General features: G+C 50.4%; 1 protein-coding gene across 1 annotated transcript; it reads right to left on the reverse strand.

Annotated features, from left to right (window-relative positions):
- Positions 1-9062: 9062 nt before the first annotated feature.
- On the reverse strand, positions 9063-14444 carry LOC103188304 (atypical chemokine receptor 2). The gene is made up of 2 exons (XM_007908256.2): positions 14139-14444; positions 9063-10314 (listed from the first exon to the last, which is right to left on the reverse strand). Exons 1-2 carry the CDS (start codon positions 14379-14381, stop codon positions 9181-9183), a joined length of 1377 nt encoding a protein of 458 aa, XP_007906447.2. The 5' UTR covers positions 14382-14444; the 3' UTR covers positions 9063-9180.
- Between the last annotated feature and the right edge of the window lie 1831 nt (positions 14445-16275).

The following is a 16275-nucleotide window of genomic DNA, read 5'->3' on the forward strand; positions in this document are numbered from 1 at the left end:
AAGATAAAGCCTTATAATATCAAAAATAATATCAAAAGTATAACATCTTTCGCCATCGTTAGCAATAATCCCGGCATCTGACATAGCGGTTAGGTAACCCATAGAGTCTAAGATGACGTTCCATTGCAGCGCTGGGGTGGGGGTGAACTATATCGTTGGAGGTGCCATCGTCGGTGTGAGTGGTCAAACTGAGATCCCGCCTGTACCTGTCACCCAGTGCGTAGAGCCCTCTAACCAATTCCGACGCCGTGTTTGTTCAAGTGGACGTTATTCGAAAAGAGAAGGGAGTTTTTCTCTCTCTCTCTCTCTCTCTCCGGTGTCTTGGCCAACAATCCCCCAGATAAAATTGGTCGCTCGCTCCGAGGCTGTTTGTGGGACATTGCCGTGCGCAAACTGGCTGCTGCTGTTTTGCCCACAGAATAGTCAATCCACTCTACAGCGTATCCCGTGAAATGTTTTCAGACGACTTGATGACGCGGTGAGGCGCTCTATCGAATGCAAGGATTGCAAGGATTAATCCCTCTCCGGGTGGAGGGATTGTAACAACCCAGAGAGTTTCACACCCTTGTTTTAGAGTGTGAACAGAGGCCTTGGCTTTATGTCCAGAGCAATAGTGTGCAGTTCTGGTTGCCATACAGTGATTATAATAGTAATCTTTAAATGTAATATTACGCCTTTCGTGCCTCAAAGCACTTCACAGGATTTTGTAGGTAATTGAGAGAGCGAAAGGACCTGGGTTCGATCCCCGGGCGAAACGTTGGCCAAGTTTCCTAGAAGGAGGTTGTGATCTAAAAGAGGGGGAAGAAGGGGGCAAGGCGGAGGCTTTGGGGGGTGAGAGCGTTCCAAAGCTTCATTTGGGCTCTATTGCGGCACGAGGTCGAAATCCTTGAGGAGTCGATGAACGCAAACGTTTCCCCGTAGCCTTATGATCTATTGCAGGGTGATGCACCCCCTTCACACACATTCATTTCAAGAAGGGAACCCAGTCTGTTCCCTCCTGATCAAACCACAAGTCGCCAATAATAATAATAATAATAATAATAATAATAAAAATCCTTGCTATTAATGCAGCGCCTGAGCACGTCTTTGTGGCGTCTCGAAGCGCTTCACAGGATATACGGTAAAGTGTAATGACTGCGTATTTTGTGGGCAAAACGCAGCAGCCGATTGAGCACAGCGGCGTCTCACAGAAGGTCGTGGGTTGCGTGACCCAATTTGTTTTTGAGGAATTATTATCCTGGAAAGCAATCTACTGATCGACTAACAACTGTTGATAAAATGTGTATGAATAAGTCACCAAAGAGTAAATATTTTTTCAATGTGTAAGGTACACATGCAGTGATGACCTTGCAATCAGTGAGATAATAATAATAATAATCCTTGCATTTGATACGGCGCCTTATCACGTCTTCGAGAGACGTCTCAAAGCGCTTCACAGAATAGACTGTAAAGTGAATTGACTGTATTTTGTGGGCGAAATTTCTCTGGAGTTCTCGGTCTCACTGGGGTTACTCCGTGCCGATGGCTACAATAATTAACCTGTCGTGGAGCAAGAGTTCCAGAGTCTGATTCAGCAGTAAATACTTCACTGACGTCCCTGTCCTTTCAGCATTTTACAAGATTATTCTCGGTCGTGCTGCTTTCACTGGAAATTCACCCAATGCTTTGTGAACACGGTCACCCGAGAATTTCAGAACTTTTTTTTCAATCACGAGGTGGTAATGCACCTGCCGGCCCGTGACAACAACAACTTGGATCTATATGGCGTCCTCCACGCCGGACGGCATCTCAGAGACAAATCCTGTGACATCCATGAGAGAAAACTGAAGGGTTTTGCCCACAAGGAAAGGCGTTCGCTTTAATAAATACACAGTCACAAGATCGGTTTTGCACAAAGAAGGCCCCTTGGTCCATCTGAATCCACTTCCAACAACAACAACAACAAGATTTCATTTATAGTGCGCCTTTCATGTCGGGAGGCCGTCCCAAGGCGCTGGACAGTTGGGTCGGGACCCGAGCATTGGGGGGGGGAATGGTCAGGGTGAGGGGAGGGAAGGGAGGGGGTGAGGAGGGGGTAGAGAGTCGAGAGAGGAGCTGAAGGCACGATCAAGGAGAAAGGTCTTGAGACCGGCCTTGAAGGAGGAAAGGGAGGAGGCGGCGACGGCACTGGGGATAGAGTTCCAGAGCCTCGGAGCTGAGAGGCTGAAGGCCACCGATGGTAGGGCGGTTGGGGCGGGGGATGTGGAGCAGACCGGAGCCAGAGGAACGGAGGGTACGGGCGGGTAGGTAGGGGGATAGTAGGTCAGAGAGGTAGGAGGGAGCGAGGCCGTGAATGGCCTTGTGGGTGAGGATGAGGATCTTGAATTTGATCCTCTGAGGGATGGGGAGCCAGTGGAGGCGAGCGAGGGCGAGGGTGGGAGTGATGTGGTCGCGAAGCCTGGTGCGGAACAGAGACACGAGCCCTGCAAACTTGTCCTCCTCAAAAAATGATCTATTTCTCTCTTGATAAGCTGTTGTCAGAATGGATTCCAGAACCAAAGAACTCAGATAGGATACGGTGATAAGGCACGACATCAAAACACGGAGTGTTTCGTATATAATTCTGAACGTTCATTTGCAAAGGCGTTTCACATGGTAATGTTATCAAGATCTTTAACATACGACCTTCTGGCTGAAATAAAATACACAGTCACTACACTTTACGGTCTATCCTGTGAAACGCTTTGAGGCGACTCGAAGACGTGATAAGGCGCCATATCAAATGTAAGGATTATTATTATTATTATTATTATTATTATTATTATTATTATTATGACGGCCGCTATAAGAATATAAATGTAAATGGTAATCCATTGTAAGTAAAACTCACTGCATTTCAAGAAAGAGTTCCTTAAACCCAGAATGTTTTTCCTCTTTAAGGAATGCTGCAGGGAATGTCTTGCTGAATAACAACAACAACAACAACAACAACAAGATTACACGTGTATAGCGCCTTTCACGTCAGGAGGACATCCCAAGGCGCTGGACAGAGTACAGCACTTCAGACCCCAGCTGGGGTGGGAGAGGAAGGGAGGGGGAGGGGGATGGCCGATGGCATGGTTGAAGAGGAGGGTCCTGAGGCAGGGCCTGAAGGAGGCTAAGGACCCGACCACCAATGGTGGAGCGGTGGGACGAACAGGAGGCCGGAGGGAGTCGAGCAGAGGCAGCGGCTGGGGGAGTGGGGAGAAGTAGCTCAGGGGTGGAACAAGCGAAGGTTAAGTGGAGTTTGATGGTTGAGTTTGGAACAGAAGCTGTTTGTAAATGGAAAGTCACCTCATGTGCATTACATTACAGGGAGATTGCAACATGATCTGTGTCCTCTCAGTTGCGTGATCTCTCTTCGACCGGGTCAAGCTCTTTGAACTGTGCTCCGCGCTGCGAGTTAGATATTAATAATACCGGTTACGTTTGACGCGGGGCCTTTCATCTCAGGAGAAAGGTTATCACGGGTCAGTGAGTTTCTGTGTCACGGACTCCTGACCCTGGGGAGAGGCGGCGGGGAGGTAAGCAGGATTTCCTTAGTGATGAACAGGCTCCAAGGTGACTTGCTTAGCAACGGAGGTTCAGAATGGTCTCTAGTCTGGCGAGAACCAAAGGCTTGGGAGACCCCAAAACAGACAAGGCTTGGCGGATGGGGGGGGAGGGGGGCGTGGGGTGGGAGGGGGGAAACCCCAGAATGTGCGTTGGTAACTGCTGGAGTCTGATCAGCTGCAACCACAGGGTTTGCCATTGAGAGCACTGACTGGCAAGCTTTCCCGCTGCTTGTCCAGCCTGGACAACCCTACCCTACCCTACCCTACCCTACCCTACCCTACCCGTTAGGGCATTGGTAGCCAACCTTTTCGGTCAGCCGACCCAATACATTTTTCTCTGTTGAGTTTTTCTTCGTAGAAGATCGGGCCATGTGGCTATCGCTGATCAGCGGCTGCTGGTAACAAGGCGATGACTTGCCTGGCCTGGTTCGGCAAAGTTGGCTCTTCAGAGGGGAGCAACTGCACCAATGTGATGTTCAATGCGGAAATTTTAACCAAAACGTTTGCCTACCACTGTGTTAGGATTTTGGCTTACAGGGTTATATTTCAACACTCAACTAACTTGAAGCTAAGACACAAGGCGCCCCCTGTAATGCACCGACAGAATGCGCCTTCTTGTTAATCTCTTACGCAGTAGCCCTGACCCTTACAAGGTGGCGAATTGAGAGACATAAACACAAGTCGTGGGGGGAATGTGGGTGGGGCTGTGGGGGTGGGAACCCATTATTGATGTTGATTAAACCTCTGACCCCAATAAGGGTTTGTCAATGTAAGTTCTCGGCAAATTAACGAAAACTACAGAAAGCGGATGAGAAAAAAGGGAGGGGAGGGGACTGGGGGGGGTGGCCGATGGCCTGGTCGAAGAAGAGGGTCTTAAGGCGGGACTTGAAGGAGGCTAAGGAGGGGGCGAGGCGGAGTGACTGGGGGATGGAATTCCAGAGGTTGGGGGCAAAGTGGCTGAAGGCTCTCCCGCCAATGGTGGGGCGGGTGGGTCGGGGGACGTGGAGCAGCCCGGAGTCGGATGAGCGGAGGGAGCGGGAGGGTTGGTAGCGGGTTAGGAGGTCGCAGAGGTAGGGTGGGGCGAGGCCACGGAGGGCTTTGTAGGTGAGGACCAGGATCTTGAACTGGATCCTCTGAAGGATAGGGAGCCAGTGTATAATTTGTATGTAATATATAATATAGAATAATTCGGAACGAGCAAATTCCAAGCACAAAATTCCAGCCTAGAATTCTTTCCCTCCCTGTGAGACATTGCCCATGAAAAGTCCTCACGTGGGTCTGAGTCTGGAGGTTGTTTCCAGGCCAAATTGAGGAGCTTAGCCTGAATTTAAGAAACTTCCACCATTCAGCACACTCTTAAATGTTTTGAGGGCTTTGGCAGGCTTAAGACCAGGTGGAATTGACCGAGTATGGTTTACGGTTGACATTGACGCATCCCGAAGACTTCACAAGTAATTACTGTCCAGTGTAGCGACTGCACCTCCCGTAATCCGTCGCATTAGGTGGGTATTCTGGAAGGATTACTCATCGCGTTGTTGAGACTTCCCGACGCGCTTCGCAGGATATACAGAATACTATTGCTACTACTCTGAACTGAATTGATTGTAGGTTTTGTGGGCGAAACACGGCAGCCGATTGCGCACAGCCGCGTCCCCCACAAACAGCCGTGGACTGAGCTATTGATTTTTTTTCGGAGGGATTATTATCCACGGGAAAAAATCAATCAATCGAAGGAGCAGCCTAGATAATAAAAATAATATTAATAATAATTGCATTTGATACAGCGCCATCATGGTCGGAAGGATGTACTGTACAGTGTATTGACTGTGTATTTCGGGACCTCACGAAGCTTTTCGCCCGTTCTAGGTCCTTGTATTCTTTTCAGGTCTTTACATAACTGCCTTGATTTCACCTCGTTGTTGGACCTCGTGCAGAAATCAGAGCAACTTTAAGCCGTTGCTTGATTGCCACCGGGTGGCTGCCATCTGGAACTACGGCAGCAATTATACAGTGAGTTTTGTGACAATAACCCTTACGTGCAATCAAAGCATCTAATCACATCGTCAAGACGTTTCCAGCCCAGAGACCTGAGAACTACAGACAGTCCTCCGAGTAGCCCCCAACCATAGGACCTGTTGCTCACCCCCTCCAAAGAATATTCCCACTTGCCGCCCAGAGTGAAGGGTCATAGGTGATTGGCGATTTATTGCTGCTTGATCGCAGAATAAAACGGCACCTGCCATTTCCTCCTTACACAGAGTAATCACAGACGGCCCGACAAGCTCCGGTCGATAAAAATAGCCGCGTGTTTGTCCTGAGACTCGGACCCGCTCTCTCTCTCTCTCTCTCTCTTTCTCCTCCTTACGAGCACTCTGTTCATTGTGTGTGTGTGTGTGTGTGTGCGTGTGTGTCGGCTGAATGCAACACAAGGTCCTGAGGTCCATTCAACCTCGTTCTCGTGGTAAGAATCCCCTGCTTCTCAATCATCCCATTGTGGCGTCCAGCTGCTTCTTAAATGAGCCCAGTGTCCTGGCTATAACCCCCATTCCCCTTCCTGGTCACCCGCTTCGGCTGTTGATTTCCTTCTGTGGCAAATACTGCCACAACAATGGTGTGTGTTGTGTCGTGCACATCCAACACGCGTCTGGTCCCCGCAGTCACCACGCCGGTAGCCTTGCTAAAGTGTAAAGCATTGTGTTTTTATTTGAATACAGTAGAGGACCCACTTCCTACGAGGAAGGCCCACCACGACAAAGCAAGAGCTCGCACTCGATCCAGCTCCTTTCACGTGGGATGGACATCTTGAAGCGGCTCGCAGGGTGCTGGGATCAGGAAGCAGGGAGGAAAGGAAGGGGATTTTAAGGGTGTTGTGTTATGATTATAGTAATAATAATAATAATAATAATAATAAAAATAATCCTTGGATTTGAGGCAGCGCCTTATCGCGTCGTCGAGACGTCCTCAAAGCGCTTCACAGGATGAGTCAGATTTTGCGGGCGAAAACGCGGCAGCCAATTGCGCACAGCAGTGTCCCCACAAACAGCCCTGGATTGAGCGACCAAATTATTATAATTTTTTTGTTGAAGGCTTTATTACTCCCAGAAAGCGATCCGCCGATCGCTTAGCAACTGTTTACTGTTAGGTAAACAGAGTAAGGAAACTTGCCCAAGGCTTCGCCCTGCCCCCCCGGGAAACCAAACCCAGGTCGTCTCATTTTGCGAGGCGCGTGCTCTAACCACTTGTGCTACAGGACTCCGCAGTGTTGACTCAGAGAACGGTCAAACCGGGAACTGAGTGAGGGCTGTGAGCTGGGAGAGCTTCGCTGAGCGAAGGGGGCTTGTGGGTTGACACGTTTGGTGATAAACTTCCCAGTTCTCTTTTCAAACAGCGCCGTAGGATCTTTAACACCCTCCCGAACAGGCAAGACTGGACCCCGATTTAACGTCTCATTCAAAGGACGGCACTGCGTGTGTACGTGTGTCTCTCTCTCTCTCTCTCTCTCTCGCTCTCTTGTCTCTCAACGACATGATAAGGCGCTATAACGTTTCACCTGAAAAGACTGTTGGAATATCGAAAGCAATATAAGCAAGCAACACGTACAATAAAATGGCATTCACTGACTTGCACTGAACTGCAGTAACATGCCTTGACCTGGAGTTCACTCTGTTATAATAATCATTACCATACAATACAATACAATACAATACAAATGTCCATTTATACAGCACCTTTCAGGTCGGGAGGATGTCCCAAGGCACTTCACAACAATGGTTTAGCACCTGAACTGGGGGTTTGGTGGGGGTGGGTAGGATGTGGGACACGAAGCAGGCCATTGCCCGTTGAGCGAAGGGAGCAGCCGGGTTTGATACTCCACCTTTCACGTCACGTCTCAAAGCGCATCACGAGATTTCACTGTAACGTGGCTGCGTGTTTTGTGGGAAATCATGACAGCCAATTTGAGGACATTTTTGCGTGTGTGGGTGGTGGGTGGGGGCGGGGGGGGGGTTTGGGGGGTGGAGAGGACCTTGGTTTAATGTCTCATGTGAAGGACGGCACCTCCGACAATGCAGGTCACCCCCAGCACTGTACCGGAGGGTCATCTTAGACCGTGTGGGCTTGAAGCTCCGATGTGGGGCTCGAACCTCTGACTCAGTGGTGACTAAGAGTCAGGGTGCTTGCGGCAGTCTGTGGCAACGGAGACTTCCTCATAGTGAGTCCAAAACCCTGAGCCTGATGCAAAACAGACTCTTAAAAAAAAACCAAGAAAAAAAACCAAAAGCCAAGAAAAATTCTCCAACTGCTGCAGATTGAGGACCGAACGGTGCCCTCTAAGCATTTGCAGCAGCAGCATTTGCACAGGGCATAAAACACTGGTCAGATTGGGGTGAGAGGAGCGAGTTGTGAACCGTGATCTGTCAAGCCAGAAGCTCTTCCATCGTGAAAAGGGGCATTGGCGGAGTCCCTGCGGCTCAGCGGTTAGAGCGCTCGCCTCGCAAGCGAGAGGACCCGGCTTCGATTCCCGGGCAGGTCAAAATGGAGGATTGGCGGATGGCTTTTCGGGGGTAATAACCCTTCAGGAAAAAAAGATAACAAATCGGTCACTCAATCCACGACTGCGCGCAAGTGCGCGACTGCCGGGTCTCGCCCACAAAACAGACAGTCACTTCGCTTGACAGTATATCCGGTGAAGCGCTTTGAAACGTCTCACAGACACGATAAGGCGCTGTGTCAAATGCAAAGGATTGTTGTTATTGTCATTATTATCCCAGAGGGGACCTTATAGCGGTGTAGAAAACGTTAAATTGCATTGAAAAAGAATCACAGAACAATACTTTATAATAATAATAATAATAATCCTTGCATTTGATACAGCGCCTTCTCACCTCGTCAAGACGTCTCAAAGCGGTTGGTGAATAGCCTGAGTATTTTGTGGGCGAAACACTTGAGACGGCAGAATAGGAGGAGAGCATGGATTTAGAGTTGCAAAGTGCAGTTACAGGACAGACATCAGGAAGTTTTCAAGTTGTGGTGGTGGTGGTGGTGGTGGTGGTTGTTGTTGTTGTTTTCCTTTACACAGAGGGTAATTAACGACCGGCACAGGTTGCCAGGGACGGGGGTGGTTGAGGCCAGGAGACTGGGACTCGTTTACAAATAAATCGCTCGATGCAGTGATGGAAAGACAGAAGAGTGCGCATTTTTTTTTATCTGAACCAATCTTGGATTTCTATGTGTCCCACAGTCGGACGTGGTTTGAGTGACCAATGTTATTTTCCATTCTGGTTTTTGTTTTGGAGGGAGCATTACCCCTGGAAAAGCCATCTCCGCCAATCCACTAACAACTTACCGCTAGATATACAGAGCCCGTGCGGAAACGTAACCTGACGTTCCGCCCCCCCCACCCGCCCGGGAATCGAACGCGGGTCCTCTCGCTTGCGAGGCGAGCGCAACTTAACCGCTGCACTAACAGGACTCGGAAACAAATCAGAGACGTAGCGGGAGGAGGAGGCTCTTTCGCCCATCGGGGTGGTTTGGGTATTTTGGAGGAATTGGGAGCTGGCGATAATACTGAATTAGTTTCCAATACCGTGTCCCCAATGGCTCTCCCGTCCTAAACCACAGTCATCTCCACTTCAGAGTACAAGCCATAGTGCTGCTTGCTGGTTTCACTGCGTTCGGCTGCAGGTGCTGTGACCCCGACTTCTGCCTTGCACCCGCTCGCCCGCGACACCTTCATCAAGAAGTTCTTCAGGTGCCTCCTGAATCTCTCGTTCACGAAGGCGTAGAGGAGCGGATTGATGCAGCAGTGGGTGAAGGCCATGGACTCGGTCACTTGCATGGCGTAGTCCAGCCGCTTGCTGAACCGGCAGCCGGTGATCAGGCCCAGATCCTCCAGAGAGTGAAGGAGAAGCACGATGTTGTAGGGGAACCACAGGACAAAGAAGATGATGACCAGGGCCACCACCAGCTTGAGGGCCTTGTCCTTCCTGAAGGACCTGGACCTGAGCAGGACCTGGGTGATGCGGGTGTGGAAGAAGATCATGGCGAGGAACGGGATGACGAACGCTATGACGTTGACCTGCAGCTTGACGGTGGTCTTCGAGATCAACTGCGGCTGGTCCCCGTAGTGCTCGAGGCAGGTCCAGCGTCCGTCCACCTTCTGCGACTCGCTGTAGAAGAGCTCGGGGCCCGAGAGGACGGCGGAGAACAGCCAGACGGCGGCGCTCACGACTACGCTCTTCGGCACCGTGCTGAGGTTCTTCAGCGAGACGGTGTGGACGATCTGCAGGTACATGCCGAAGCTCATGCAGGTGATGAAGAAGATGCTGCTGTAGAAGTTCACGCTGTACAGGGCGCTGACCACCTTGCACATGGGGCTCCCGAACACCCACTCGTGAGCCACGTACACAGCCCAGAAGGGGAGGGAGGCCGCAAACAGGAAGTCGGAGATGGCCAGGTTCAGTAGGTAGACGTCCGTCATGGTGGTGAGTTTGATGTACTTGATCAGCACCAGCCCCAGGAGGCTGTTCCCCAATGCCCCAAAGGTAAACACCAGGACGTAGAGCACGGGAAGGAAGACCTTCCCGAAGGCCCTCACCTCGTCCTTTGCGCACACCAGGTAGGGAGAGAAGTCGTAGTCCGTGTAGTTGTAATCCTCCTCGGGGAAGGCTGAGCCGTTGAGCGGGCTGGCGGGAGGGCCGCCCAGAACCAGGCCGGTGTCTGCCATCTCCACGCGCGCTGGTCTCTGAGAGAGGGAACGGGAGCGCACGGTTACAAAACAGTGCCAATCCTCGCGTTTGACCCACCGTCCTGCCTGTAACCCGGGTTTGACCAGCTTAAAAATATATGGCGTCCCTGTAGCTCAGTGGTTGGAGCTCTGTAATTACCGAGCAGTCATTAGGAACCCGGCTGTTAGTCGATTGGCGACTGTCTGCGGGGACGCTGCTGTGCGCAATTGGCTGGCGCGGTTCGCCCACAAAATATACAGTCGCTTCACTTTATAGTGCATTCCGTGAAGCGCTTCGAGACATCTGGAAGATGTGATAAGACGCTATATCAAACGTAAGGATTATTATTATTATTATTATTATTATATGTATGTGCCGTTTGCCCACAAAATGTACAGTCAATCCGTCTTACAGTGTATTCTGTGAAGCGCTTTGAGGCGTCTCAACCGCACGATACGGCGCTGTATCAAACGCGAGGTCTGGAGTTGCAAAGGATAACTTTTTGAGGGTGGAAGCTTTTCAGTTATCAACGACTGGAGCAGGGAGGGGCGCCAGGAAAGGTGGTCGAGACCAGGACACTGGGACTCATTTAACCAGCAGGTACACGCCGTGATCGGAGGGGTGGGGGTGGGCGGGAGGGGGGGGGGGGGCGGAGGGTGGGACAGCAAGGAGGTGGGTGTTTTGGAGGTGATGAGATCAGAGGAACCGAAGGGCCTTCTTGTGATCTTGTGGTCGACTCGATTGTGTCGTTCTTTCGCCAAGCAAGTCACCTCGGAGGAGACCCCACTTACCTCCCCCCTCTCCCCACCACCCCTCCCTTTACCCCCCCTCCCCCCCACCCCCCCTCCCCACCCTCTCTCCTTCCGAAGGAGGAAGCACAGTCAGGGGAAGGAAACCACAAGTGAATGGCCTGCTCTGCCTTCGAGGTCACACGTTGAGCAGCTGTTCTTCGCTGCGCTAATTTGTGAGCGTTGGGAGGAAAGGTCACAATAGTAACGGTGGTCGGAGGAAACGGAACAATCGACTCGGGTTGTGCGAACCTCCGAAGCAAACAGCTCACTTGCACCTGTAGGTGTGAAAGGCCCTGTTTGTTCTCTCTGCTCATTCGGAACCACCGCAGATGTGGTCGACTTGTTGTCTTGGCTTCACTGGCTCAGTGAACGGCGAGACAACACGGCCAATGGCCTTCCCCTGCGTTCCCTTAATAATAACAGCCGAGTCTTGTGCTCACAGCCTTCGGGCTCACACTGTGGGGTGCGGGTGCGGGTGCGGGTGGGTGTGTGGGGGTGGAGGGGTAACACATGTTAAAGCGTCAAAGCCTCGGTGACAATAAAACAGAACGTCGTTTCTCCCGGCCACCGTTTCCGCACAGCAGATCCCCTTACCTTAAGTCTCCCCTGCGATAATCTCTCCTCTTTAGTTCCAGTCAGTTAGCAAAATGTTTTTCCTCTCTCTCTCTCTCTCTCTCTTCTCTCTCTTTCTCCCTCTCCCTCTCTCTCTCTCTCTCTCTTCGCCAAGGTGGAAAAAAATACTAAATAATTGGCCGTCTCCATTGGATATTGGGACTTACTTGAAAGTTGGAAAAACCTTATTCGTTCTGCGTTCCAGGTTCCCACCAACAATTTATTTGGCCAGGAGAATCTGCGTTTTATTTTACTGTCACAGGAGCTTCGAACACTTTAACATGCGCTACCCCCGCCTGCCCCCCCCCCCCACCACCACCCCACCCCCACACACCCACACACCCCCGAAGGCTGTGAGCACAAAATTCAGACGGGCGGCTTGACAACTTTCTGACCCAGAGGTGAGAGCACGACAACCTGAGGCAAACAGTGAAGGACTGTGCGAATAATAATAATAATAATAATAATAATCATAATATAATCATCCTCGTTGACACGTCTCAAAGCGCTTCACGGAATTATATAGTGAAGTGAAGTGACTGTGTAAGGACTGAGTAATTGACCTGTATTGAATGCAGTATATTGCTGTGTGACCAGAATCTTTGCTTTCATTGTGGAAGAAGACAAATACGTGGTGGGGAAAGGGGTGGAGTACTTGCCTCGTGCCTCGCAAAGTAGTTGCGTTGACCAACGCTTGAATTTCAAAGAATGGGGATTCCTCAAAAAAAGGAAATGTCGCCCACAAAGAAAGCTAAAAATACAAGGAACTACATCTGCATTGTCAGCTGTACAGCGCCTGGACACTATCCTGTGCGAAGGTCACTTTCTAATAATAATAATAATAATAATAACGTACAAATGCAAGTTGTTGTGAACGCTGTAGCGCGGGAGGACAGAGAAAGGAATGGAACAGGAGGAGGCCATTCAGCTCCTCAAGCCTGTTCCACCATTCTATTAGATCACGGCTGATCTGCGCCTCAAATGCGGTCCAACTGTGGCAGCCGATTGCGCACATCAGTGTCCCACAAACAGTCTTGGATTGAGTGACCAAATTATTATTTTTTTTTTGAAGGGGTTATTACCCCTGGAAGACCGCGATCTGCCGGTTGGTTGATGAACAACCCGGTTCCTACCTACTGCCGGCGTGCGGAGCACGGAAAATTCACTGAGGTTTCGCCCCGCACGGAAACCGAACCCAGATCCTCTCGCTTGCGAGGTGAGCGCTCTAACCAATGCACTGCAGGATTCTCAAGGGCTTTTCAACCGGGCTTTGAGAAGACCCATGAGAGAAATGGCATCCCTTTTCGTTTGTTGACAGAGCGTGAGTTTTAAAAGACCCTGGTCTCAGTGCGAGGCATGTCCCACGTGCGCCAGAGCCTACCGGGTCTTATCTTAAGAACGCACAAGGTAGGGGAGAGCAGAGCTCGAATTATTGCTTATCTTCGTGCGTCCATAAAGATTTGGTGCACTGCAGTGTCAGTGGAAACGTTTGCGGGACAACGCTGTTTGCCTCGGCCCTCAAATATACATACAGTCACTGAACTTTACATGTAAATCCTGTGGGGCGCTTTGAGACGTTTTGGTAAGTGCTAATGTGATAAGACGCTGTAAGGATTATTAACACAACAACAAAATTACATTTGTACAGCGCCTTTCATGTCGGGAGGACGTCCCAAGGCGCTGGGCAATCAGTGTTTCGGACCTGAGCTTGGGGTCGGGATCGGGGAGAGTGGAGGGCATGGGGGGGGGTGGGAAAAGGAGGGTGGACAGGAGGATCTTGAAGGAGGCAAGGGAGGGGGTGAGGTGGAGGGACTGCGGGATGGAGCTCCAGAGGTTAGGGGCGGGGGTGAGCGAGGCGAGGGATGTCAAGCAGCTAGAGCCCGTTGAGCGAAGGGAGGGCGGAGGTTGGTAGGGGGTTAGGAGGTCACAGAGGTGGTGGGGAGCGAGGCCATGGAGGGCTTTGGAGGTGAGGACCAGGATCTTGAACTGTATCCTCTGTGTGATGGGAAGCCAGTGGAGTCGGTTGAGGTAATAATAATAATAATAATAATAATAATAATAATCCTTGCATTTGATACAGCGCTTTTCACATCTTCGAGACGTCTCAAAGCGCTTCACAGGATTCACTGTAAAGCGAATCGACGGTATATTTTGTGGGCGAAACGCGGCGGCCGACTGGGCACAGCAGCGTCCCCACAAACAGCCGTGGATTGAGCGACCGAGTTATTATTGTTCTGTAGGAATTATTACTCCCCGGAGAAGCGATCCGACAATCGACAGGGCTCTAACCACCAAGATAAGTAGATAACACCACACTGCACGCGCTAACAACGTCAGTCCTGCCCGGCTCGGCCGATCTTCCCGGATGTTCCCGAGCGCGTGCGCGTAACTGACGGTGCGGAGAGTTAAAGGGACTTTGACTGCTTCTGACTTCTTACCCTCAGGTCGACGCTGCCCGGACACGGCGGCTGTGTCGTTTTGCCCGTCGGGTTTGGTACCTCACGGCGGTGCTGCGTCGCTGCTACGCGGTGGGTGAGTGCTCTGTGGGACGTTACCCACGCAAAGGAGTGTCGGTGTAATCTACTGTTGTCAATAGAATTTAAACACAAATTGTTATCGGGCTGTGCTCTGCCGCAGCTCTTCTGAGAAGCTGTCGGCAGCGCGAGCCCTTTATATCGCATACACTTCCTTTCGGCGCCGCACAATGACAACAAATGACTTCCTTAGTTACAAGGCTTCCTCCCCGCGGCTCAGATACTTGGAGGAGTGGGGTGGGGTGGGGTTGGGGGGGTTGGCGAGGGTTGGGGTGGGGGGGGTGTGTGGGTGGGGGGGAGGAGATAGGCCGGCGTGTAAGTGATTAGCAGATGCCTACGCACCCATTCTGTTCCACGTGAAGTCCTGGAGCTCAGTGGTTAGAGAGCTCGCCTCGCAAGCGAGAGTTTGGGTTCGATTCCCGGGGCAGGTCGGTCGGGGGGGGGGGGCGAAACCTTACGTAAGTTTCCTTACTCCACACACGCGCCGCTGTTTGCCCAACGGTAAGTAGGAACCCGGTTGCTAGTCGATTATCGGGTCGCTTTCCCGGTGGGGGGGGGTAACGATTCCTTCAAAAATAATAATAATAATTTGTTCGCTGAATCCCACGACTGTTTGTGAGACACTGCTGCGCGCAATCGACTGCTGCATTTGCCCCCAAAATATCCAGTCAATTCGCTTTAACACTACAATACAATAAAATAATCCTCGCATTTGATATAGAGCCTTATCGGGTCTTCGAGACGTCTCAAAGCCCTTCACAGGATATACTGCCGAGCGAATCGACTGTGCATTTTGTGGGCGAGACAGCAGATTCTCCAAAAAGAAGCAGAGAAAAAAATAATAATAATAATAATAATCCTTGCATTTGATATAGCGCTTTTCACGTCGGGAGGACGTCCCAAAGCGCTTCACAGAACACACTGTAAAGTGAATTGACTGTATATTTGTGGGCGAACGCAGCAGCCAATTGCGCACAGCAATGTCCCACAAACAGTCGTAGATTGAAAAATGACCAATTTATTATTGTTTTGTTTTTTTGGAGGATTATTATTAGGCTCTGTGTGGAGTAAGGAAACTTGCCCAAGGTTTCGCCCTCTGCCTGGAATTGAACTCAGGTCTCTCGCTTGCAAAGCGAGTGCTCTAACCACTGAGCTACAGGACTCCACTAATGCTGAAACGCTGTGGATAATGCTGGGGTCTGACTCTCTCTGGTCTCGGTGGCGGTTCCTCGGTCTTGTGCATTTCCTCTGCCGATTCCTGTTCCGATTCTGTCGTGAGCGAACACTTCCTGGAGACGTGCAAGGATTCGTAAGGAGGAAGCAGCTTTCGAGCAGCTGCGGGGGTTGTGGGTTTCAGTGGCTTCTGTTCAGTAAAACTCAGCCCCGCGAGATCACAATTGATTTGGGCGGAGAAGGCTCTTCATCCAATCCTTCCAAAACACCGAGCCCTCCTTAATAATAATAATAATAATAATAATAATAATAATAATAATCATCATAATCATAATAATCATAATAATCATAATAATCATAATAATCATAATAATCATAATAATCATAATCATAATAATCATAATAATAATAATAATAATAATAATAATAATAATAATAATAATAATAATAATAATAATAATATTAATAGCCCTTTGCATTTGATATAGCGCCTTAGCACATCTTCGAGTCATCTCAAAGTGCTTTGCGGCTTCGCAGTAAACTTTGTGGCGTTTACCTGAACTGTATGCATTGCTCAAACTGTGGTCTGACCAGGACACTCTACAACAACAACAACAACAACAACAACAACAACAACAAGATTACCTTTGCGTAGCGCCTGATGACATAGAATCATAGAATCGTAGAACTATACAGCACTGAAGGAGGCCATTCGGCCCATCGTGTCTGTGCCGCTCTTTGAAAAGAGCTATTCAAATCAACCCCACTCCCCCTGCGCTCTCCCCATAGCCCCGATCAACCCCACTCCCCCCCGCTCTCTCCCCATAGCCCCGATCAACCCCACTCCCTCCGCTCTCTCCCCATAGCC

The sequence above is a fragment of the Callorhinchus milii genome, unplaced genomic scaffold (genome assembly GCF_018977255.1).
Source record: "Callorhinchus milii isolate IMCB2004 unplaced genomic scaffold, IMCB_Cmil_1.0 Scaffold2, whole genome shotgun sequence".
NCBI lineage: Eukaryota > Metazoa > Chordata > Chondrichthyes > Chimaeriformes > Callorhinchidae > Callorhinchus > Callorhinchus milii.

What these genes read in the sequence shown, in the direction of transcription:
- LOC103188304 (XM_007908256.2), bottom strand. Translation starts at nt 14,381, where the DNA reads ATGCGATATAAAGGGCTCGCGCTGCCGACAGCTTCTCAGAAGAGCTGC. An exon ending in CGGGCAGCGTCGACCTGAGG is followed by an intron (nt 10,315 to 14,138) that starts GTAAGAAGTCAG and finishes TCCCTCTCTCAG; the next exon opens with AGACCAGCGCGCGTGGAGAT.